Genomic DNA, 24825 nt, shown 5'->3' with positions numbered 1-24825 from the left:
GTGATTAGCCGTACTGTGACAGAGTGCGTGAGCATAGTTTTCACTGCGAGGATGGGATGTAGCTATCAACCATGGGTGATGCCTCCAGACGATTAGCCGTGCGACTGACAACCGCATAGGATCATTTTCCCGAGAGGATTGAAAGTAGCCACAGCTGATGGTGAACCCCTATACAAGGCTTGCCATGGAAAGGAGTAAGAAGGATTGAGTAGAAGCAGTAGGAGAGCAGGCGTCCTTGAGCCATACAGCATCTCCACTCGCTTATCTGAAATTCCCACCAATGAATCTGCATAAGTATTCTATCCCTTTTATTATTTATTTTCTTATTTCTATTTTCGAAAACCCATAAACAGATTTAATCTGCCTAACTGAGATTTACAAGGTAACCATAGCTTGCTTCATACCAACAATCTCTGTGGGATCGACCCTTACTCACGTAAGGTTTATTACTTGGACGACCCAGTACACTTGCTGGTTAGTTGAACGGAGTTGTGAATTCAAATAAAGACAATTATTGAATAAATCCATACAAGTACAAAGAATAGTGATCACAATTTCGTCCACCAGTATTGTAACCATTAATTCAGCCATATGGATCAAAGAATTTTTGTATCAATGCTGAATGTTAATTTTAATTTGGGCCTATGATAATATTTCAATTCTGGCCCAAATAATCACAAATTGCTTCAGCCACATAATATAGGAAACATTTAAACAAGGTTGAATGGTTTTAAGCATATTGGGCTTGCAATAATTCTGCTTTTCTATTCGGCCCAATAACAAATCTGCACACAAAAAATTATTAATTAAGTAAGTATGAATTAAGATCGAATTAATAATTTTGTAACTAATTATTTTTAATAATGTTTGTTCATCATCAAATTAAATTAGAGTTTTTCAAAATCATCAACTGTACATAAAAATAATATCATATACTAAAATTTTATTATTATCACTATTATTAATAATATTATTTTTAAAACTTTACACATTTAATGATTTCAAAATTCTTAAACACAAACATTAATATTTCATTATTTATATACATTATATTTGAAACTTAAATACATAAAAAATAAAACTTAACAATAAGTTTCTTACATTATTTATTTACATGAATACTTAACAATCTCACATATTAAACTATTTCATCATTGATCAAATGACTAATATTTCCTTCAAGATTCTCAAAGAAATCAGATACAACATAATGAGTGGTGGAATTTTCAGCATCATTTGAAACAAAATTCAACTCCTTTCCTTTGTCGTCCTTTTTTAAAGATGCTTGATAAAGATCGACTAGGTGCCTTGGGATACGACAGGTACATGACCAATTGCCATTTCCACTACAACGGACACATTTATCCTCTGTTGATTTATTTTGCCCAATATTTCTTTCTTTATCCCACTTCTAGTGAGATCTTTTCTTGTGAATATAATTATTCTTCCTTTCATAATTTTTCTTGTTACTAAAACCTTGCCATTTACCTCTTCTGGAGTGATGATTTGCCGCATTTACTTCAGAAAATGGAACGGCGCCAGTTGGGCGCACTTCATGATTTTTTAAGAGCAACTCATTGTTGCGTTCAGCAACAAGAAGGGAAGAAATTAGTTCAGAATATTTTTTAAATCATTTTCTCGATACTGCTGCTGTAGGAGCACATTCGAGGTATGGAAGATCGAGAAAATTTTCTCTCACATGTCGTTATCAATTATGTTTTTCCCACATAATTTCATTCGTGAGGTGATTCGAAACATTGCTGAATTATATTCATTTGTGAATTTAAAATCTTGAAGACGCAAGTACGTCCATTCATATCGGACTTAAGGAAGTATCACCGTCTTTTGATGATTATACATTTTTTCAAGGTCTTTCTACAGATTTGCAAGATCTTTTAATGTGGGATATTCATTTTTCAATCCTTCTTCAAGATGACGACGAAGGAAAATCATGGCTTTGGCTTTATCCTTTTTGAATGTATTATTTTCAGCTTTAATGATATCTCCAAGATCTATTGAAGATGGATTTCAGCATCTAGTATCCATGATAAATAATTGTTTTCAGATATATCAAGAACATTAAATTCAAGATGAGAGAGTTTCAACATAATAAAAAAATTTTACTTGAGTCTTCCTAAAGTTTGATTAGAGAAATATAATTTCGTAAATAAAGAAGATATAAATATAAGATAGAGAAATATGAAACTCTAATATTAACGTTCACCAATATAATTATCTTGGTACAATAGAAGTAATTTATATATATTTATATATATTACTAATATAAATAGTATCGTATGTAAGAGAGAAAAAAGAGTATAAAAGAGAGAAAATATTGTTATTGATGTGTATGATGTTTAGTATATGTACTCCTATTTATACATGTATGGGATCCTTATTTTCAACTTTTATTTAAATTCATTCTTTCTTTAAATTTGATATCTACGTTGATCTTTATCACAACAAAAATAATAATTTTAAGAAAAAAAGGAAACAATAATTTTGTTAATGTTTTATTTTTTAACATTTTGAAAAAGTAAAATTAAGAATGTTAAAAAATTTAAAAAATATTTTTACAGACCTAACAATCATTTAGGTTTTCATATTATTTAGATTATGGGCTTTATATATTTTATTAAAAATTTTAAAAAATATTTTTACAGATCTAACAATCATTTAGGTTTTCATATTATTTAGATTATGGGCTTTATATATTTTATAAATTATAAATATTCACGTGCTGTAGTATTTTTATATTTGATTTTGAGAAATTTTGAAAATAGTAAAAATTTTAGAAATCATTGTTAATTTGATCAAGTTTATTTTCAAAAGTATTTATCATAATAATATTCGTGATCTATTTAAAGCAAAAATATTATGATAAAAATAAATATTACAAAAATAAATAAGTTTCAAGAAAATTTTAGTTAAATGTTTTTAATCTTTAATAATTCTAATCATTAAATTTATCACAAACATTTTATTCTATGAGACAAAATCACTCCCTTTTTACTTAGATTTTTATTTTGTTAGAATTTATAAGAATTCTTTACTTAAAAGTTTTACAAACTTTAAAGAATTTTGTGAGTTTTTGGTCTTTTCAAAAAACTTTAAATGTAAATTTTTTTATCTTATTAATTTAATTACATCCGTTCTTTTAATAATTATTTATATATTAAACAGTTATATATAAATAAATATTTTTTTAAAATATAATATGATGTGATTAGATGTCATTATATTAAAATTAAATTCTTTTAAAAATATAATGAGACTGATATTTATCCGTTCATAAATCATAAGTCATAACAGCAACTTAGATAGGCTTGTTATTTGTTATGGCACTCAGATATTTTTGCAATACAAAGATTTCAACATACCATCATCATCGTGGTTTTCCCAGCACATGTTTTTGTCTCTGTTTCATTCATCATCATCATGTATCTTCCTCTGTCTAAGATGCTAACTGTGACTGTGTAATTGATGCAGCGAAAGAAGCACTAGGGGAGTTGAGAAGCAGCATCGAAAACGTGAAGAGCCTCATTAGCAACACTTTGAAGCTTCCTTCCCTATCTTCTTCTTCTTCTTCTTCTCCGCTTCAATCTCTTCAAAGAGGCAACTGGGTTAAGCTCATTTGTGGTGCAAGCTTTGAGGTTACTAGTCTCTTACTACTTCTTCACTTTCTCATGCTTGAATCATATCTAATCTAACTCTCTCTTTGTGTTTATCTGTAGGATGTTGTTGATATCAGAAATCTCAGTCTGGTTTACACTAGATTTAAACTAAACAAAAATTGAGTTAGTTTGACAAAACTACTGAAACGGGTAGTTTGTAGGATATGATTCTAACCATGAAAGATTTCAACTAACTCCACATCCATCAAAGATCAGGTTAGTTTGACAAAATTACCTTAAATGGGTAGTTGGGTAATTTTGCCGAATGTTTTGATAGTTTTGTCGAACTAGCTCAAATTTTGATAGATATATTGTCAGTACTCAAATCTTTCATGATCAGAAATAAGTAATTTACTCTTTAATTTCTAATTTCTAAACAGATGCATCATCATGATTTGCCTTAGGGTTTTTGTTTTTCAAACTTAAATGTGACTTGTTATTGAGATTGGAATTGTATGGGTGCAGTTGACTGCATTGACTGTGCTGCTGATGCATCAGTGGTTAGCGCTGTGAACGAAGGAATTGAAGCCGCAACAGAAATCGCAGGTCTTCAGAAGAGGCCTTGGGTTATGATCAGTGTCAATGATGATAAAGATCTTCATTTTCGTAAAGCCGGTAAGAAAGAGTCTTTTTGTTCTTTCTAGTTGTTGGTTCCATTATAATATTTCTGCATCAGCATAGTCCAACATAATTATCAAACACTTGATGCATTCAATATTCTTGTGCAAATTTTTCCAATAAATGAATGTTGCTAGTCCTGGCTCCTATGCAGAATTTGATCCAGAAGACTGTCCAGCAGATTGTTCTCGCCCTTGCGAAATTGTGTGCCCTGCTAATGCAATATCATTCCTAGGGAAATCAGCATCTGGAACTTCATCTAATACTGAATTACCAAGAGTTTTAGTGGTTTTTAACTCGATTTTACTTGGAAGTGATGTTTTTGGTTTTTACAGACTATAATTTCATCTTTTCAAAAACATTTTCACACTTAAATTGTTCAATTGGCTTGGACGTGCAGGATGGAGTCATAACAGAACGCTGCTACGGTTGTGGCCGTTGCCTTCCGGTTTGCCCCTTTGACAAAATAAGTGAGATATTTTCTTGCTACCTTTTGAGATTATAAGTTTTTAACTTCATCTATAATATTCTGATTTCCATGTATCATGTGATATTTTTAAGAATATGAACTTACTGAATTGATCCAGGAGAGGTAACATATGTAAGAGATGCCGCGACAACTGCTGATCTCCTCAGGAGAAATGATGTTGATTCTATGGAGATACATACAAGTGGGAGGTAATTTTATTTACCAAATTAATCATATTAAACAATATTTAATGGATGACTTTAGCTGATATGGAAACATATTTTCACAAGAACTGAAGGGATGATTCTCAATTATCAGTTCTGAGTTTCTCATACACATGTAATGTGTTTACTAAGCTTCTATTTCTATGGCTGTGGCATAACCATGTTTTACATAGATGGCTTTTTCTTTTTCTATTCAGACTATTCAGCTGATAAAGCATACGAAAAAAAAGTCATTTTTCTGATGATTAGATATATGTTGTTCTTGTGATGCACAATTGATGAGTTTAAATTCACTTCCTCATGTTATTTGTCATGATATTACTTGTCTAAAAAGTTTAAACTGATGGGAGGAGTCTCTTTTGAATTTGCCTGAGTTTTTTTCAAGGCTTTCTTTCTCTTTCTATTGGGCTCAGGGGCGAAGCTAGACAATATTTAGTAGGGGCTAATTTTTTTTGTTTTTTATTTTAATTAAAAATAACAATTTAGACTTAGAATTAACTTTTTATAAGGTAATTGAACATATCGTATATTAAAATAATTAAACATAAATATTTCAAAACTAATTTTAAATATTATAAATATAGGTTACATACTTGCTTTTAGAATCTTCAAATACTATCAATTTTTTTTAGACGTTCTCTACAAAATTATTAAAAAATGTATTATACTTCATGTAAATAATTTAAATCACAACCATAACTTATGCAATGAAAAAATTAATAATAATATTCTTATAGCTGAAATAAGTTAAAATTTGTAATTTACATAGACAATTGAGCTCGACATTTTTTCTTTGATTCAAAGTCATCTATTATTGAGAATTTACATAGATAATAAGATAAACTTTATGCAACTTAACTAAACTCAGTTTATTTTATTTTTTGTAAATCAATAATATCAATGTCACAAATAATTAATAATGAGAAAAAATTAAAAATAATACAATGATAGCATTATAATTATATGATCATCATCTTCAATTATTTTTAAAACCTAAATTAATATTATAAGATTATAAACTAGATAAATAAATAAATATATAAATTATTCAAAAAAAAACAAATAAAAAAATAACTTATAAAAAAAAGAAAAATGAGAGATGATAATAAGAGATGATAATGGAAGACCAAAGGCTACTTATTATTTTCTAAGTTGTAATAATAATAATAATATGGAATGATGTTTTGTTTTCTAATTAAAAAAAGAGGGAAAAATAGAAAAAGTAATTTATTGGCTTGTTATTGCTGCCCTTTCAAATTCTTTATTTCTAATATAAATTAAGATTTTTTTAACTAAGCATATAGTCCATAATCTAAATAACACACAACTTTTCAATTCTTATTTGTTGCATTGAATGAGAATTAGGGACGACCATACATTTTTTAAAAGAGGGGGAGACCAGACATTATTTTGGGGGGTGGGGCATTCTTTTATTTTTTATTATATTTGTAAACAAATTTTTTTCTTTTGGGGGGCCTGTTTTATTCGTACCTTCGCCCCTGATTAGCCTTACGCTGAAAGTTTTTCTTTTGGGATCAACAAATATCGAATTCTAAATTTTTAAGTCATAAAAATTCTTGCGTAAATAGTTACATCTCTAACATTATCATGCGTTCTTTTTGCAGGCAGAGTGCACAATTCAAAGAGCTCTGGTGTGCTTTAGGGGATTCAGTAGAAAACTTAAAGTTAATTGCAGTAAGTGGTGCCTCCAACCTGTATGAGTGTGTTTGGAATCATAAATTATTAGAAAATATTTTATTTAAATAAAATCATTTCTATATTTTTTCATTCCAAACACACCCTATAGGGTATTTGCATTTGAGTATAGAGATTAACATAAAAAAAAATAATCCAGGTTAGCTTACCTAATGGTGGAGATTCAACAATACCCTCTATGAATGAGATGTTCTGCATTATGAAACCAAATCTTCAATGCTTCAACTTGTGGCAGGTGTGCCTTTCTATGAGTTCAACAATCTGAACATTGTTAATAAGCGTTTTATGCCTCATTTTTTTTAACAAAACCATGTTTGCTATATACACGAATGAAGTTGGACGGCCGGCCGATGAGCGGAGACATCGGGAGAGGAGCAACCAAGGAAACCATCGCCTTTGCTATCGAATTGACAAAAGCGAAAAACCGACCTCCCGGTTTGTATTCAATAATCCATAAATATAAATACATGGTCCTTGAAAACCTTCAGTTTTGTAACAAAATCTGTGAACTTGCATGGTAGGTTTCCTTCAACTTGCTGGTGGCACTAATGCTCACACAATTGATGGATTGAGAAAAAAAGGACTATTTCAAACAACATCTATTGTAGTCGATTCGTCGAATTCGCCAGACGCCTTAATCGGCGGTATAGCTTACGGAGGCTATGCACGGAAGGTAAGATGTTGTTTACTTTCCATTCTTTGTTTTCTTCCTTATGGATCCAACTTGTACATGGCAATTTATCAAATGATGATTGTATGTTTGCTTAGATTGTTGGTAGAGTATTGAGATCAATGCAATCTGAATATGGTGGAGCTGCTAGAATAGAGGATCATCCTCAACATCTTTTGATGGCTCTTAAGGAAGCACTTGCTTTAGTTGGACCTGTTAAATGTTTATGATCTCCATAACTTGTTCACAATCACAATCAGTGCTTGGTATTTTATATTTGGAACTATAGCAGTACTAGTACAGCATATAGGGTAAGGAAGAATAAAAACTTGTTAGAAAGGATAAAAGAAATGTCATAAGAACATAATACTAGGGTTTAATTACTTTATTAGTCTTTTTTAGCTTCATTAAAATTTTAGTTAAGTTTTTATAGTTAAAATGTTTATGATTGAATCTCTAAACTAAATTATTAAAAACTTTCAATTAGGTTTATTCTAACTATTTTTTGTGAAAAAAAATTTATTAAAATATTTGTTTTTGTGTTTGATATACGATAAATTATTGAATATTCTAATAACAAATATTATAGGATTATTGTGTTATTTTTTTAAAAATGATAATTAATAAAGATTTAATTACAAAATTTTATCTAATATAAAAATCTAATTATAAATTTTTAAATCATAATAATTTAATTAAAAATTTAGTAAATTTATAAAAATGAATAGAATAATTAAATTAAATGATTTAGAAGAGTCTGTTCATGTTGGGCCGGGTCGAATTATCGACAATATAGGATATCCACTAAGACAAAGGAAACATATCTGACCCAAAAATAAAGTAACAAAAAAATAAAAACCCAAAACTTATAAAAAAACAAAGAAAACAAAATTTTATGTAGTTTATAACATTATTAACATATCAGATGTTACTCTTTTTCTTTTCTTATTATTGATATATAAATTTTTATTTAATAATGTGTATTTAACTATTTATAGTTAATAAAGATGATATTTTAATCACCAGAGACAATGCATGATATTTGTATTATCATGATACAAATATTTATGGTTGATATCATTACGTTAGTTATAGTGCAAATATAATGAAAACAATATTTATGCATAATAATTTAAACAAAAAAACTTGAGATCGTGTTGCATTTTGTGTCAATTGAATTCGGAAATCATGATTCATGTTGTGGTGTTGTTCTCCCAGAACTAGAATAGAAATAGAACTGTTTATGATTTCCAAAAACAATAGTATAAGGTAGACAGCAAAAAAGTCTTGATAGGAGTTTCCTTTTGGCATTAAATTAAATAAAGTCAGTCATTTTCTTGGTTGTTATGGCATGATGGATAGAACTAACACAGAAGGGCAAAACCAAGTAGTGAAGGAATATGATGTGACTCTCTGGCAACCCAAAATTTAAAGGTATCATAATACTTAATTTTTACTTAACTTATTTATAGTAAATTTTAAATATTTAAAAATAATTTATTTTTTAAATTAAATATTTATAAGATAAAAATTCACATATATTTATTTTTATATGAAGTTGTTAATTGAGAATGGTTAGATAATAATAATCAAATTTAAAATATTAAAAAACAACCATTTTTACCATAAATATTTAGAGCGCTAATAAAATTACTGACAAAAGAATAAAATTAAACTTATCCATGGCCGTACCCTATAATTCAAACCTTGATAAAATTAGAAAAAAAATTATGGTACTCCTAAGTCATAATATAAAGAAGTTATCAAATCTGACTGTAAGAGAAAAAAATTTAAAATTTAAAATCTACAAACATAACCTTTAACAATAGAAATACAAGATTTAGATGTAACATTTTTTTTTGTTGCATCAAAAAAGACATATCAGATTAATGATTTAAGTTATAGTAAGATGGTCGTCGTCCATCTTAAAATATGATAAAATCAAAAGAAAACAAAGTGAGTGAGAGAAAGGTAACCCACAAAAAAAACTATTAACAATAATAATGTGAGACATGAGGTGAGAGAGTTAACATTATAAGAAGATTTTTCACTATAAAATAAAAAAGATAGGGTGAGATTTAGAGTCTTTTAGTTATAGATGGAGGAAAACGAAGAGATTGATACTAACCAAAAAACACAGTATTTTATATGTTCATAGTGGTGCTGGTAGTGATAACAATACTTGTGGTAGTTATAGTGATGTAGTGTGTTGCAAGTGATGGTGATGGAAGGAGTTTGAGAAAAAAAAATAGTAAGTACTATGGTTTTGAAAATCGGATCGAATTGGCTAGTCGAATCGATTCAACTAGGAATCGACAATAAAAATGGTTTAGTTTGATGTCTAAAACTGCAAATCTAAAAACTGCCCAAAATCACTGAATTGGTTGGAATCGATTAGTTAGATCGGACCGAAAATCGACCGATTCTTTAAAAACAACGTTGTTTTGCAGGAAAACCTCCACACACGTGACACGCCCCTTTCCCCCAAACCCATTCCCTCCTTCGTGAAAGCAAAGAAAGCAAAGTCATTATTCTCTTTAAAGTTTGAAGAAAAAATACTCAAACCAAACCCTGGCTTCTTCTGTCTGGTTCCGCCGCTCCTATCCGTGGTTGTTGGCGCCTCCGTGGCTTCCTCCTTTCCCCTGTCCCAAACCCAGACTCTGTTCTAGTTCGGCACGTCGTCCATTCATCGGTGACTTCTCTGTTCGAGGCTTCGAGCTAGTCGTCGTCGTCTCGCCATCGTCTCGCCGTCGTCTCGCCGCTCGCCTACTCTCTGTCGAAGGTTAGTGGCACTTACACACTTTTTTCTGTTTTTTCTCTGTTGATCTGTACTAAATGCTTTGTTGATCGTTGATTTTGTGTTGTTGAAATTATTGCTAAAATTGGATTTGCTATGTTGATGCTGCTATTTTAGTGTTTTTTTAATTTTTGAATCTGTTATTTTAGTGTTTTTCAATTTTTGAATCTGCTGTTTTTGAATTTTTGTTGATAGATTTATTGAATTTATGGTGATTATTTGTTTCTGTTTTTTAATTTTATTAGCTAATTGTTCTTGTTCTGGTTCTGTTGTGCTGTTGATAATGGTGTTTTTTATTGGATTTATGGGTTTATGAGAGCTACTTTTTTTCACTGTGGTGCTGTTTTATTGATTTCAGTTATGGATGATTATTTGATTTCTGGTTGTGTTACTGTTTTTAACTTTGTGGGTGATATATTGATTTTAGTTATAGATGATAGTATTAATCAAGAAGCAATTGCTGATAATAATGCATCTGTAATAGTTTGCCTGCCAATCCTCTTATTTCGAATGATGCAGTTAATCCTAATTCTCATGTAGTGATTTAAATTTGAAAAATATTTTAAGATTTATATTAGACTATAATTATATTTTAGGATGTTTATTTATAATTTATTTATTATTTTATTCTAAAATAATTTTTTCAATTGAATTACAGTTGGACCAGTTAGACCAATAAACCAAAACAGTTTGATGACTGGTCCGATTCTCAGAATCTGGATAAGTGCCTTATCCGTCCCCTGACCTTTTCCTTAATAGATAAAACGTACCTTGATCATCTTGAAACCTCAACCAGGCCCTACCATTTTATAAAATTGTACAAATTAACCCCTATTTCCGGTTAATAAACGATGACCCATCTGACGTGTTTGGTGAGATCTGATATGTCATATCACAGTGTCAGGTGTCAATACCTATTTGTTAAAGGGACTAAAAACTCCCTTGCCAAAAAATAAATAAATAACTCTCCTCTTCTTCTCCCTTTTCTTCCTCCTCTTCTCTTTTTCTCCCGATCATCCACTGCTGTCTGCCAATATCGTCGACCTTCGTGCCGCAAGGGAGCGGGATCCGGCGTATGTGTCGTACTCTCACTTCTCGCTCAATTATAAAGATTTCCTTGCATACCAGGTGCATAAACACTCTTATTCTCTCTCTGATTCTGAAAATTTAGGGTTTATGGTTTTGATTGTTCTTTTTCGTTTATTTTGTTTTTCGATTTCAAGATTCTATTTATCACTTGTTTTATAAATTTATTTATTTTCAATTTTTATGTGTGTCTGTCATTGCAGGCACACCATGTGACACACCGACTGTGGCAGTAGTCACGCAATCGTTGGCCCTAGCGCTCCAATTTTGGATAGCTGATGTCTTTGCAGTTGACATTCACCCCATCACCCTGCGGCAAGGATTGGGAAGGAGATTTTGTTTGATCATGCGACTGGCGTGGTGGTTGTAGAGACGGAAGTAATTAGCAATAATATCTCTATTATGCACCATGTGACCCTTGAACCAGCAAGATTGGTGAGGACAGGCACCCTAAGATTGGTGATGGTGTGCTGATTAGTGCTGGTGTCTTCTCGCAACATAACGATCGGTGAAGGTGCTAAGATTGATGTCAAGAGCGTTGTTTTGATCGATAGCAGACATATGAGAAAGGAGAAGAGGAGGAGGAAGAAAAGGGAGAAGAGAAGAGTTTTTTATATTTTTTAGTTTGGCAATGGAGTTTTTAGTCCCTTTAATAAATTGGTATTGACATTTGACACTGTAAAATTGCACATCAGACTTCACTGGACACGTCATATAAACTACCATTTATCAACTGACCGAAAATAGGGGTCGATTTGTATAATTTTATAGAGAGATGGGGCCTGGTTGAAATTTTAAGATTATTAAAGTACGCTTTATTTCTCGAGAAAAAAGTCAGGGACAGATAGAGTATTTATCCAAAAAAAAGTTGGTGATATCGATGGTGTAAGATAAAAGTCAAGATAATTTTGAGATTTTGATTAATTTTTTTAAAAAAATAAACAAAAATTTAAAGATTAAATATTTTGTTGACACATAACTTATGTTTAAATTTAATTTCATTGTTTGGTGAATAATTTTGTTGACATTATAAATAATTATGAGTAAAAATGATTATTTTTCCTAAAACATTTGATTCATTCGTGCCTTGCCTTCAACTTCAAGTTCCATTTTATTTTTTAATACACGTTTTTTGGGATTGTCTTTGTTATGTTTTCTTCCTTTGTCACCAGAAAATTTTCCCCAATGTAAATACAAAGCTTCTGATAATTTCTTATACATCGGATGGAGAGAAAAAGATAAATGAGAAAATATGAGTATAAGATGTGTCACCAAACCAAAAAATATAAGTATAAGATGGGAATTTAATCAATTTAATTTTAAATTTAGGGAGCTAAATTAATTTTATCTCTTTTATATTGTGTCAACATAAAAGTTAATACTATATATAAGATTTCTGACAACGACGTTAACTTGGCAATAAACAAAAGAATTATTTTGATTTATAATTTAAAATTGAGAGATCATTTTAATTGTTATTTCTATTATCGGTGCATAAGAATTTCAAATAAAAAGTATGTTAACAAATATGAGATAAAACTTAGCTCCAATTTGATAAATTTTAAAAGTAGCCTATTAATTAAGATTAATTTTTAAAAGATTATTTTCTAAAAACTATAAGAGTTATATTCGATAAATTAAAATAAAAATGTTTTTTAATAAATATAAGTTACAACATTTGTGTTTGACAAATTGTTTCAAAATTTAAAATAGTAATAATAGACATAAATAGAAATTAGAATTTGAAAATTAAATTTGGAATCAATAATTTAATTAAAGATAAAATTATTGTATATTTATTAAGAGAAATACTATAGAACTATCAGAATTTATTATTTTTGTCATTATTTTTAGTTATTAATTCAATTTTTTTAGTCTAATAATCTAACAACATACGTTAACTAATACTTTTAAAAAATGATAATTAACTAATGGTTAAAAATAATAAATTTTGATGACTCTCTAGTATTTCTTATTTATTAATATATGAATTTATACTAAATTCTTAAATTTTAATAAATCACACTTACAAACACTTTTTTTTATTAAATACAAAGTAAAGTGGTTGTATTTTTAAAAATTTTACTAAATCAAGTTTTAATGTAGACTTTTTTGTTGTGAAATAAAATTGCTATTAATATTATATGTAAAGAGTAATAGAAAAGAGAATTTAGAATACTAATAAAATAAAAGAAGAGAAAGAATTGTAGTAGAAATATAAAGGGAAGAATATTTGATTGCAACATAAAGAGAGAATTGATTTTATTATCACTTGCTTGTATTTCTCTCGGAGGCAAAGGCCTCTATTTATACACATATTTGGAGCTTAATTTCAACATGCATTTAATGTCATTCCTTCTTTGAAAAAATGAGTTTTGCATGGGAATGGGCATCCACGTTGTTCGTTTTTATCACAACACTCCCTCTTGGATGCCCATTTAGGATTATTGCCTCATTAAAACCTTACTAAAGGAAAACCCTGTGGGAAAAACCTTAGTGAAGGAAAAAGAGTACAATATCCTTTGTGATGGGAAATGCCTCATTAAAAACCTTGTCAAGAAAAACCCAATGGGAAAAAACTTGACCAAGGAAAAAAGAGTACAGTCTCCCCCTCTTGCCGACATCATTTAATGTCTCGAAATCGGCGCATCCCAATCTTATGTACCAATCTTTCAAAGGAGGATTTTGGGAGTGACTTTGTAAATAAATCTGCCAGATTGTCACTTGAACGGATCTGTTGGACATCAATTGTCCCTTGATTTTGAAGGTCATGAGTGAAGAAGAATTTGGGAGAAATATGCTTTGTTCTATCACCTTTGATGTATCCACCCTTAAGTTGAGCAATGCATGCTATATTATCTTCAAACAGGACAGTTGGAGCTATCTTATGATCAATCAGTCCACATGATGACAGAATATATTGAATCAGACTCCTCAGCCAAAAACACTCACGACTAGCTTCATGAATCGCCAGTATTTCAGCATGATTAGAGGAGGTTGCTGCTATCGTCTGTTTTGTGGACCTCCATGATATAGCTGTTCCACCATATGTAAACAAGTATCCTGTTTGAGATCTCCTTTTATGTGGATCAGACAAGTATCCAGCATCTGCATAACCAACTAATTGTGACTTGGATCCATAGGGATAAAACAATCCCATATCAACCGTCCCATGAAGATATCGAAAGATTTGTTTGATTCCACTCCAATGTCTTCTGGTTGGAGAGGAACTATATCTTGCTAGTAAATTCACAGCAAATGATATGTCAGGTCACGTATTATTAGCAAGATACATTAGCGCTCCAATGGCACTAAGATATGGTACTTCGGGACCAAGGATATCTTCATTCTCTTCTTTAGGACGGAATTGATCCTTTTCCACATCCAAAGATCTTACGATCATTGGGGTACTTAATGGATGTGACTTATCCATATAAAATCTTTTCAAGATCTTTTCTGTGTATGTTGTTTGATGAATAAAGATCCCACCTTTTATATGCTCGATCTGCAGGTCGAGACAAAACTTAGTCTTTCCAAGATCTTTCATCTCAAACTCTTCTTTTAAAGTTTTTATAATTGTTGGAATCTCTTTAGGAGTCCCAATGATATTTAAATCATCAACGTACACAGCAATTATAATAAACCTAGATGTAGTTTTCTTTATGAAAACACATGGGCAGATATCATCATTCCTGAATCCGTTTTTTGGCCAGATACTCAGTAAGACGATTATACCACATTCGTCCAGATTGCTTTAGACCGTATAAAGATCTTTGCAATTTGACTGAGTATAACCCTTGCGAATATTCATAGGATGGTTTAGATATCTTTAGTCCTTCAGGGACTTTCATATAGATATCCCGATCTAATGAGCCATATAAATAGGCTGTTACCACATCCATTAAATACATATGCAGTTTATGATATGCAGCTAAACTGACCAAATAACGCAATGTTATCGCATCCACTACAAGGGAATACGTTTCTTCATAATCTATACCGGGCCTTTGTGAAAAACCTTGTGCCACAAGTCGGGCTTTGTAGCGCACAACTTCATTTTTCTCATTTCGTTTTCTCACAAATACCCACTTATATCCAACAGGTTTTACATCTTCAGGTGTACGGACTACAGGTCCAAAGACTTCACGTTTTGCAAGTGAGTCTAGTTCAGCCTTCATGGCTTCTTTCCATTTTGGCCAATCATTCCTTTGTCGACATTCTTCGATTGATCTTGGCTCAAGATCCTTACTTTCATGCATGATATCTAATGCCACATTATATGCAAATATTTCATTGATAATTGTCTTATTTCGGTCCCATTTCTCTCCTGTAAAGACATAATTTATTGAGATCTCATCATTTTCACAATTTTCAGGTACCTGAACGTCTTCTAGCGTTATATCAGAATTTTGGACAACTGCCGGTGTCTTTACTATGTCTTTTTCAATAGGAATCATATTTACCTCTTTTCTCTTTCGAGGATTTTTATCTTTGGAACCGACAGGCCTGCCACGCTTCTGGCGTGTATTTGCTTCCGTGGCTATTTGTCCTACTGGGACATCAATTCGAATTGGGGCATTTTCCGCCCTGCCACGCTTCTGACGTGAATTTGCTTCAGTGGCTACTTGTCCTACTGGAACGTCAATTCGAATTGAGGCATTTTCCGCTGGTATATAAGATTTGGTTATCCTCTTTGTATCGGAAAATGCATCAGGCAATGCATTTGCTATTCTTTGCAAATGTATAATCTTTTGAACTTCTAGTTCACATTGCCCTGATCAAGGATCTAAATGCATCAACGATGATGCATTCCAATTAAGTTCCTTTTCAAGAAGCTTATTTTCTCCCCCTAATGTTGGAAATTTTGATTCATCAAAATGACAATCCGCAAACCTGGCTTTAAATACATCTCCAATTTGTATCTCAAGATACCTCACTATAGAGGGAGAATCATATCCAACATATATTCCCAATTTTCTTTGGGGTCCCATTTTGGTGCGATTAGGTGGTGCAATGAGAACATATATCACACACCCAAATATTCTTAAATGGGAAACATTTGGCTGCTGGCCAAAAGCTAATTGCATAGGAGAGAATTGATGATAACTCGTTGGCCTTAAACGAATAAGTGCTGCGGCATGTAAAATAGCATGCCCCCAAACCGAGGTTGGGAGATTTGTTCTCATAAGCAAGGGTCTAGCAATTAATTGGAGGCGCTTAATAAGTGATTTTGCTAACCCATTTTGTGTGTGAACATAAGCTACTGGATGTTCAACACTTATTCCATTAGCCATACAATAAGCATCAAAAGCTTGGGAAGCAAATTCACCAGCATTATCAAGACGAATTGCTTTAATTGGATTTTCTGGAAATTGTGCTTTTAATCGAATAATTTGAGCCAGTAATCTCGCAAACGCCAGGTTGCGAGAAGATAATAAGCACACATGTGACCATCTCGAAGATGCATCTATTAGGACCATAAAATATCTAAAAGATCCACATGGTAGATGAATAGGTCCACATATATCACCTTAAATCCTTTCTATGAATTCAGGGGACTCAAATCCAATCTTTAATGGTGATGGCCTTAAAATTAAATTTCCTTGAGAACATGCAGCACAACAAAATTCACTAGCTTTAAGAATCTTCTGGTTCTTTAGTGAATGTCCATGAGAGTTTTCAATAATTCTCCTCATCATGGTTGTTCCCGGATGACCCAATCGGTCGTGCCAAGTTATGAATTCATTTGGACTAATAAACTTCTGGTTTACAGTAACATGTGATTCAATTGCACTAATCTTAGTATAATACAACCCAGATGAAAGTGAGGGTAATTTTTCTAATATAACTTTCTTATTTGAATCATGAGTTGTGATATATAAATACTCATGATTTTCCTCATTCATAGTCTCAATATGATACCCATTTCGTCGAATATCTTTAAAGCTCAACAAGTTTCTTCGAGATTTGGTAGATAACAGTGCATTATTTATTATAAATTTTGTTCCTCCAGGAAACAAAATTATAGCTCTTCCAGAGCCCTCAATCACATTGCCTGAGCCAATAATAGTATTAACATATTCCTCTTTTGGCACAAGATGGGTAAAATATATATCACTTTTGAGAATAGTGTGCGAACTTGCACTATCCGCAAGGCATACATCTTCATTACATATCCTTGCCATTCTCTTCAAAAACAAATAATAATAAAATGCACAGTTAAATTGAATACTTGATCAGAATTATTTTTCTAAGAAACACTGTACATAAAATAATGTCATATACTGAAATTTTATTTTAAAATTTGACACATTTAATAATTTCAAAATTCATAAACATTAATATTTCATTATTTATGTACATCACATTTGAAACTTAAATACATAGAAAATAAAACTTAACTATAAGTTCTTTACATTATTTATTTACATAGATACTTCACAATCCCACGTATTAAACTATTCCATCATTGATCAAATGACCAATATTTCCTTCAGGATCCTCAAAGAAATCAGATACATCATAATGAGTGGTGGAGTTCTCAATATCATTTGAAACAAAATTTGTTTCCTTTTCTTTGTCGTTCTTTTTCAAAGATGCTTTGTAAAGATCGACTAGGTGCCTTGGGGTACGACAGGTACGTGACCAATGGCCCTTTTCACCACAGCGGAAACACTTCTCCTCGGTTGATTTATTCTGCCCGATATTCCTTTCTTTAACCCACTTCTGGTGAGATCCTCTCTTTTGAACATAATTCTTTTTCCTTCCATAATTTTTCTTATTATTAAAACCTTGCCATTTACCTCTTCTGGGGTAATTTGCCACATTTACTTCAGGAAAGGGGGCAGCGCCAGCTGAGCGCGCTTCATGATTTTTCAATAACAACTCATTGTTGCGTTCAGCAACAAGAAGGCAAGAAATTAACTCAATATTTTTTTAAACCCTTTCTCTCGATACTGCTGCTGCAGGAGCACATTCGAGGCATGGAAGGTTGAGAAAGTTTTTTCCAATATATCATGATCAGTTATTTTTTTCCCACACAATTTTATTCGTGAGGTGATTCGAAACATTGCAGAATTATATTCATTTATAGATTTAAAATCTTGTAAACGCAAATGCGTCCATTCATATCGGGTTTGAGGAAGTATCACCGTTTTCTGATGATTATACCTTTCTTCAAGGTCTTTCCAAAGATCTACAGGATCTTTTAATGTAAGATATTCATTTTTCAATCCTTCGTCAAGATGACGACGAAGAAAAATCATGGCTTTAGCTTTATCCTTCTGGGATGCATTATTTTCAACCATAATGGTATCTCCAAGATCCATTGAATCAAGATGGATTTCAGCATCTAGTATCCATGATAAATAATTGTTTCCAGATATATCAAGAGCATTGAATTCAAGATGAGAGAGTTTCGACATAATGAAAATTTGTTATCTGAGTCTTCCTAAAAATTTGATCAGAGTCTCGTGCTGATAACATGTTGTGAAATAAAAGATATATATAATAAAGATCACTACAAAAAAAATGATATAAAATGGCATGAATAATATGGGGGTTGTATAAAAACGCCCTAATATTTGAATATTATGTCATTTCTTACTGTTGCCGTAATTAATTTGTAATTAACAGCGGTTGTTTTGGATTCTGGCGGTTTTAAAACGCCATTATCAACTTGTATAAAATGCCCAACCCTAAATTAACCCCTCCTCATTCCTACATTGAAACGCGGCCACTGTGAGAGAAATCTTGAAGCTCTGCCACTGCGATCTCCTCTGTCACGATCTCTCCTCCGGCGACAATCCTCTCAAGCGACGACCTCCTCCGGCGAAGTCTCCTCCAGCGGCGACCTCCTCTTGCAACGTCTTCTCCAATGGCGATCTCCTCCTGCGATGATCTCCTCCTGCCAGTGACGTCTCCTCCACCGACGGTCTCCTCCGGCAACGTCTCCTCCAGCGGTGACCTCCTTCTGCGACGTCTTCTCTAGTGACGGTCTCCTTCGGCAAAGTCTCCTCCTGCGATCTCTCTTCCAGCGACTTCTCCTCCAGCGGCGATCTCCTCCTACGGCGTTCTCCTGCGGCGGAAATCTCGTCCATCGAGCTATTGAGCTGCGAGTTTCTCCTCCGACAGACTCACGAGTAGGTTCTTCTCCCTATTTCCCTTTGTTCTCTTGAAAATATTTCATTCTAATCGATTGTCTTAGGCGTGCCTTAGATTAGATGAACAAATTTAATTAATTTGGTTTGAATCTCAGCATAGTAGTCAAAATGTTTCTTGTTCTTTATTCTCGACATGTATATGCTTTATTTTGTTGTTCAATTTCCATAAAAGAAAAGAGAAAAACACTCTAGAAATTGATTGAAAGAGATTGATGGTGAAACCAAAGACAATCTCAACTATTTCAAAATTGACTGTAACTAAATTGTTTCATCATCATCTGTTCATTGCTGTTTTAATGTGGCTCTACTAGTGTCAGATTAGTTAAAACTTGAAAAGGTGATTAATTAGACTGTTGGATTTATGTGTTCTGTGTCAAATATCAAATATGTGACACTTTCTACCTTTGAGGTATGTGCGTATGTGTTTTCTATGGAAAAAAAAGTTGCAAGTCAAACGGTCTTTATTCCGTTATGTGAATTATTAGTATCTATCAATGCAAATCAACCCCAATGAGGTCCCTAGCTAGCTAACTTTTTGACGGTTCGGTTGATGGGATTGTATTGGGGATTCTTTGTCAATTAAAATGTAAATATATGTCTGGAAATGAATGAAGCAGGTCGTGTGACCATTTGGCAATCAGTTTCTGAGCAAATTATTTAGAGAGATTCAGGGTATGAATGATTAATGAATGAAGTAGAATTCTCTGTGTGCGCTGTTTGTTTTTTTCTGAAGTATGCATTGCTTATTTGCTTTTTGCTTGTCTTATAATACAAAAAGGTAACAACGTAACTGACATGATTGCAACTAATAATGCATTCATTCATCTTAGTTTGTCTTAATATATAGATTCGAATGAATTCAGCGATTGTATTATGTTGGTAACTAAAGTGAAGCCAATTACAAAAAAGGGAAGTCATCTTCCCCAAGGAATAATAAAGCCATATATATATGCATCATATCATCCTTATCTTTAGGCCTCCTTTTGACCTCTTGTCACTTCCAATTATATAATATAAGTTGAGCCAAGACATAGATTGAGTGATGGACACATTTGGATCGGTGGAGCTTGATTTCTCTTCATATATCCAGCAGCAGCAGCAACAGCAGGGTTTCAATGGGGTTTCTTTGACTCTAGGGTTACAACAGCACGGTGGAAGCGGGTGAGCCTGGCATTCCCTCCTCCTTCGGTGAGCAGTCATCATAGCTCGCTCTTCTATGCAACAACCATTGATGCTGCTATGCCTACTATTGTTGGAATGGCACCGAAAAATCAGGATGCCATTGATGCTGCTATTGTTGGAATGCTTGCAGATCCCAAAGAGGTTTAACTTCTTTCATAAAGCTTAGTGTCCTTAATTTTTGTCCTTGATTTCATTATTTGAAAATCGTGCCAAAAATTGAACATGTATATGCCTTGTGCTGCAGGCAAGGGCTAGAATCAGATATGTTCACTTTTTACCTTTCAATCCTGTTGACAAGAGAACTTCTCTGACTTACATTGATGCTGATGGAAACTGGTACTGTGCCAGCAAAGGCGCTCCGGAGCAGGTAACAATTTTTAGTTTGTTCATGATTTGTAAGAGGTTTTGGCCTGTTCCATTGATGCTGATATGATATTCTTTGTTATGATGAATAGATCATGAACTTGTGTAATCTAAGGGATGATGCTAAGAAGAAGGTTCATGCCATTATTGATAAGTTCGCCGAAAAAGGCCTTCGTTCCCTAGCCATTTCAAGACAGGTTCTTACATCAAAGTCTTCATGCTTTAATTTTTCAGTACATGTTCCCAAGTTTCTTGTAAATATAAATAATAATAATAAAGAGAACCTGAATCTGAAGCATCTTCTCTGCTACTGCAGGAAGTTCCTTCTTGGCAAGACAAAGATGCAAGTATCGCCACACTTCCCGTCGAAGAGTTAATTGAGAAAGCCAATGGATTTGCCGGAATCTTTCCAGGTTTATACTCATTACTATTTTCTCAAAGAGGAAATCATGGTCCACACTACAATTGGGTTTTTGAGACAATGGCTGAAAGCAATGCCATATATATTCAGAATAACAGAACTTCATCTGAATTACTTTTCACTTTTAGCTTCAAACCAAACATAACCAGATGCTATGTTATTAAATATTACGAGTTTCTCTTTTGTTAATTTCCATTCCTATGCATTGAAATTCTAGATGCATTGCTAGAAGGAACCTGGAATCAGCATAAGAATGACCATATAGTTTCTTTTATTATTATTTTTTATATTTTATATTAGATCCTGGGATTTAAGCGTAGATTTCTTTTTTTTTCCTTTTTTTTTACATCATTAGCATATATATATATATATATGCATTTAAATTTTCTCTCCCTTTAAGTGTTGAATTTCTAATCCGTGAGTTAAATTTTCGTTGTTCAGAGCCTCAAAAACTATTACAACGGGAAGAATCTCTTAACAGCTGAAAAGTAGTGGCTCAAATGTTACAACGGGAAGAATCTTTTAACAGTTGAAAAATAGTGGCTCAACAGTAACATTACTAATTTCTTCAAAAGTTTTGATGGGTCGTCTTTCTTCAATGTTCAATGGGTTGGCAAAATCACTGACAATTAAGAAAGGGAGGAATTCAGAAAGATGCAGCGGAAGAGAAGCGGCGCAGAAGGAAGCAAAAAAGAATGAGTTCTTATTATGTAGCTCAGGTACTAATTATTAGTATTTATCTCTCTCTAGATAGTTAGTTAGTTGTATTTGATTTATTATTAATACTGTTAGTGGAGTAGATAGTAATTGAGTGCCTTGCAGAGTGAGTTTCTAAACTTTGAGAAAGCTAAGAGAAGGATAGAAATAAGATGGAGCCAAAGAGGTTAAAAGATAGCTACTCCTAATTAATAATGAATTCTTATCAAATAGCATATTTCTTGTGAGACTGCTGGTTTAGTTTTCTCTTCTTCAAAATGGCTATTTATTTGAGCAACTATTTATTTCTAATGTTTAATTTTCTTTTACAGGTAATATTTATTTACACGGACATGAACAATGAAAATGTTGGAAGGGCCTGAAGCAAACTTTTTGAGCATCTCTAGGAAAACTCCCAATCTAATAGAACTAACAATATTTCTTAGTTTGATACTTTGTATAGGAGTTGTTACTTTTGATTCGCAATACTAAAAAATCATATATTATGTTTAATACTTTGAGTTATATAATATTTTGTCCATGGATTATGATTTTGTTATTGTGGAATTTAATAAAAAAATTATTTTTTTGCACGATAAGAACAACAGTAAAAATTGCATTTTAAAAGATAAAAAAATGTCACTTTTATTAGGTAAAAAGGGTAGATTGTAATTGCCATTTTAATCAATATGAAATGCCATTTTAACCCGGTAAAAACGGCGGTTTTAAATGCCGTTTTAACCAATAAAAACGTCACTGTTAGGGTAAAAATGGCGGTTCAAAAATGCCGTTTTAACCAATAAAAACGCTCACTTTATTAGGTAAAAATGGCGGTTCAAAAATGCCATTTTAACCAATTGAAAATGCCATTTTTACCTTGGAAATAACGGCGGTTTGAACCGTCGTTTTAACCTTCGAAAAACCGCCGTTTTATTTGGAAAAAATGGCGGTTTGAACCGCCGTTTTAACCTATCCAAAAACTGCCGTTTTAACTCAGGAAATTGTGGCGGTTTTCTGAAAACCGCCGTAATAACCAGAATGGCGCCCAGAATTACGTCGTTTTCTAAAACCGCCATTCTTGGTAATAATGGCGGTTCAAACCGCCGTAATTACCTAAAAAAACCGCCGTTTTAACCAAAATTTTTTGTAGTGGATGCTCGATTCTTTGTTCCTGGCTTTCACGAGCTTTCTCCTTGCAAGTCTATATGTACTTCATTTTGAGATTTAAATTAGTAAAATCCAGTTCACTTGCTTGTATTTCTCTGAGAGGCAAAGGCCTCTATTTATACACATATTTAAAGCTTAATTTCAACATGCATTTAATGTCATTCTTTCTTTAAAAAAATGAGTTTTGCATGGAAATAGACATCCACGTTGTTAGTTCTTATCACAATATTTTTTTTATTTATCTGAAAAAATCGATTGACCGTGATGCTTGCATATTATAATTTTAGAGAAAAACTTAAAAGAAAAAAAATAGAGAAAACTACATAAAAAGAATCCTTCAAAAAACATAAAAGTATCTTTCATCTTAAAGAAGTAAAGAACAAATGTTTTACATGCATAATTAAATCGACAAGCATCATTATCAATATTCAATAACCATTCAAATGCCACAATTTTGCTGATCGATAACACATGTAACATCAAATTAAAACCATGCTATACACTTCTAATCTCCTTTTTTTTATTATTAGCACTACTTGTCATTGTGATGATGATGTGCAGCAAAAACTAGGACTAAAACTTGAGGAAATTCAACTATCTACGTTATCTTATTACAGAAAGCTACGGGTACAGAATTTTTTAAAAATAATTATCCAAATCGATTGTTGAAATTTTTAAAATTGAATATTTTAACCTTTTAACTTTTAAAATACATAGAAAATTCTCACACGTTTAACTTTAGTAAACAAATTTTTTAACCTTAATTTTTTGTCAATAACAAATAAAAAATACTAACATAGAAATATAGAACAACACTCGTAACAATCAGTTATTTATATATGCAAACAAGATAAATTAGTACCTGAACAGCATTTGAAATTGGGTGAAGAACATATCTCTACGGTAGATGATATAAACTTCGGAATTGTACTTCGTGATGAGGAATGTCGCTTCCTCCATGTGGAATCGTCGCCTCCGATAACGGTAAGAGGCTTGTTACGGAAGATCGAGGAGGCACCATAGCACACGGCATGTCGAGATCACGCATTCCAAAAACTGTTGGGACTTTCGCCGGAGCGTGCTTGCTCTAGTGGTTTGTTGGGAAGACTTGTTGGAAGTTTATTGTAATTTAAACTTTTATTGTGGTCTAATTATAATTATTTGATAGACGCATTAGATTTAAAGGTAATCACACATATAAAGATGGTCCTCTCTCTATTTAATATACACGATGTCTTTTATCATTTCTATTTACTAAAAACACTATGGAACTGATCTGGATGAACTTCTAAAAGAAAGAAAAAAAGAGAAAAATCAATCTTGTAAAGTCCAATTCTATTATAACCAAAATTCATTATATTATGGCAACCAATTCAGGTATGAAAATTACAATTTTTAAGATCATAATTAATGCTTTCGCTTAAATTAAGTTTACAAGTATCAGAGCATATGTTCTAAAAGTGTGTGATTTTTTCTGGTCTAATTATGATGTCCACAATATTTTTTGATTAATTATTTATAATAGGATTTTAATTAAGTGGGTTTTAAATTTTTATGCCATCAAAACTGGATATTTGTGG

The 24825-nt window shown here is 32.1% G+C and overlaps 2 protein-coding genes and 1 pseudogene across 3 annotated transcripts; all 3 read left to right on the top strand.

The window, feature by feature from the left end:
• The first annotated feature begins 3321 nt into the window (after positions 1-3321).
• On the top strand, positions 3322-7765 carry LOC107483418 (uncharacterized). The gene is made up of 12 exons (XM_052261017.1): positions 3322-3408; positions 3490-3653; positions 3735-3772; positions 4129-4289; positions 4447-4580; positions 4693-4762; positions 4880-4970; positions 6611-6680; positions 6841-6936; positions 7037-7136; positions 7223-7374; positions 7470-7765. The coding sequence occupies exons 1-12, from the start codon at positions 3339-3341 to the stop codon at positions 7599-7601; spliced, it is 1278 nt and encodes a 425-aa protein (XP_052116977.1). The 5' UTR covers positions 3322-3338; the 3' UTR covers positions 7602-7765.
• Positions 7766-10528: 2763 nt separating this feature from the next.
• LOC107483382 (serine acetyltransferase 5-like) lies at positions 10529-12131 on the top strand (annotated as a pseudogene).
• A 7943-nt stretch (positions 12132-20074) lies between these two features.
• Positions 20075-22632, top strand: LOC107483397 (plasma membrane ATPase 4). 2 transcript variants are annotated; one of them, XR_008008522.1, is made up of 7 exons: positions 20075-20739; positions 20843-20965; positions 21054-21158; positions 21278-21374; positions 21824-21836; positions 21885-22101; positions 22411-22632. XR_008008522.1 is itself a non-coding variant. In XM_016104011.3 (5 exons), exons 1-5 carry the CDS (start codon positions 20656-20658, stop codon positions 21865-21867), a joined length of 453 nt encoding a protein of 150 aa, XP_015959497.1. In that variant the 5' UTR covers positions 20075-20655; the 3' UTR covers positions 21868-21882. The 2 variants fall into 2 exon arrangements, 1 of the variants encoding a protein (XP_015959497.1); XM_016104011.3 differs by lacking the exons at positions 21885-22101; positions 22411-22632 and having other exon boundaries at positions 21824-21882.
• Positions 22633-24825: the final 2193 nt, after the last annotated feature.

The sequence above is a fragment of the Arachis duranensis genome, chromosome 4, assembly GCF_000817695.3.
Source record: "Arachis duranensis cultivar V14167 chromosome 4, aradu.V14167.gnm2.J7QH, whole genome shotgun sequence".
In the NCBI taxonomy this organism is placed as follows: domain Eukaryota; kingdom Viridiplantae; phylum Streptophyta; class Magnoliopsida; order Fabales; family Fabaceae; genus Arachis; species Arachis duranensis.
This window is presented reverse-complemented; position numbering and strand designations above follow the sequence as displayed.

Bases quoted from the DNA above. Each gene is read 5' to 3' on its own strand.
- LOC107483397 (XM_016104011.3), top strand. From the start codon at position 20,656: ATGCCTACTATTGTTGGAATGGCACCGAAAAATCAGGATGCCATTGAT. The intron at 21,159-21,277 runs GTTCTTACATCA...CTGCTACTGCAG, and splicing joins CCCTAGCCATTTCAAGACAG to GAAGTTCCTTCTTGGCAAGA. The intron at 21,375-21,823 runs GTTTATACTCAT...TTCGTTGTTCAG, and splicing joins ATTTGCCGGAATCTTTCCAG to AGCCTCAAAAACTATTACAA.
- LOC107483418 (XM_052261017.1), top strand. From the start codon at position 3,339: ATGGCACTCAGATATTTTTGCAATACAAAGATTTCAACATACCATCAT. The intron at 4,290-4,446 runs GTAAGAAAGAGT...GCTCCTATGCAG, and splicing joins TCTTCATTTTCGTAAAGCCG to AATTTGATCCAGAAGACTGT. The intron at 6,937-7,036 runs GTGTGCCTTTCT...ACACGAATGAAG, and splicing joins AATGCTTCAACTTGTGGCAG to TTGGACGGCCGGCCGATGAG.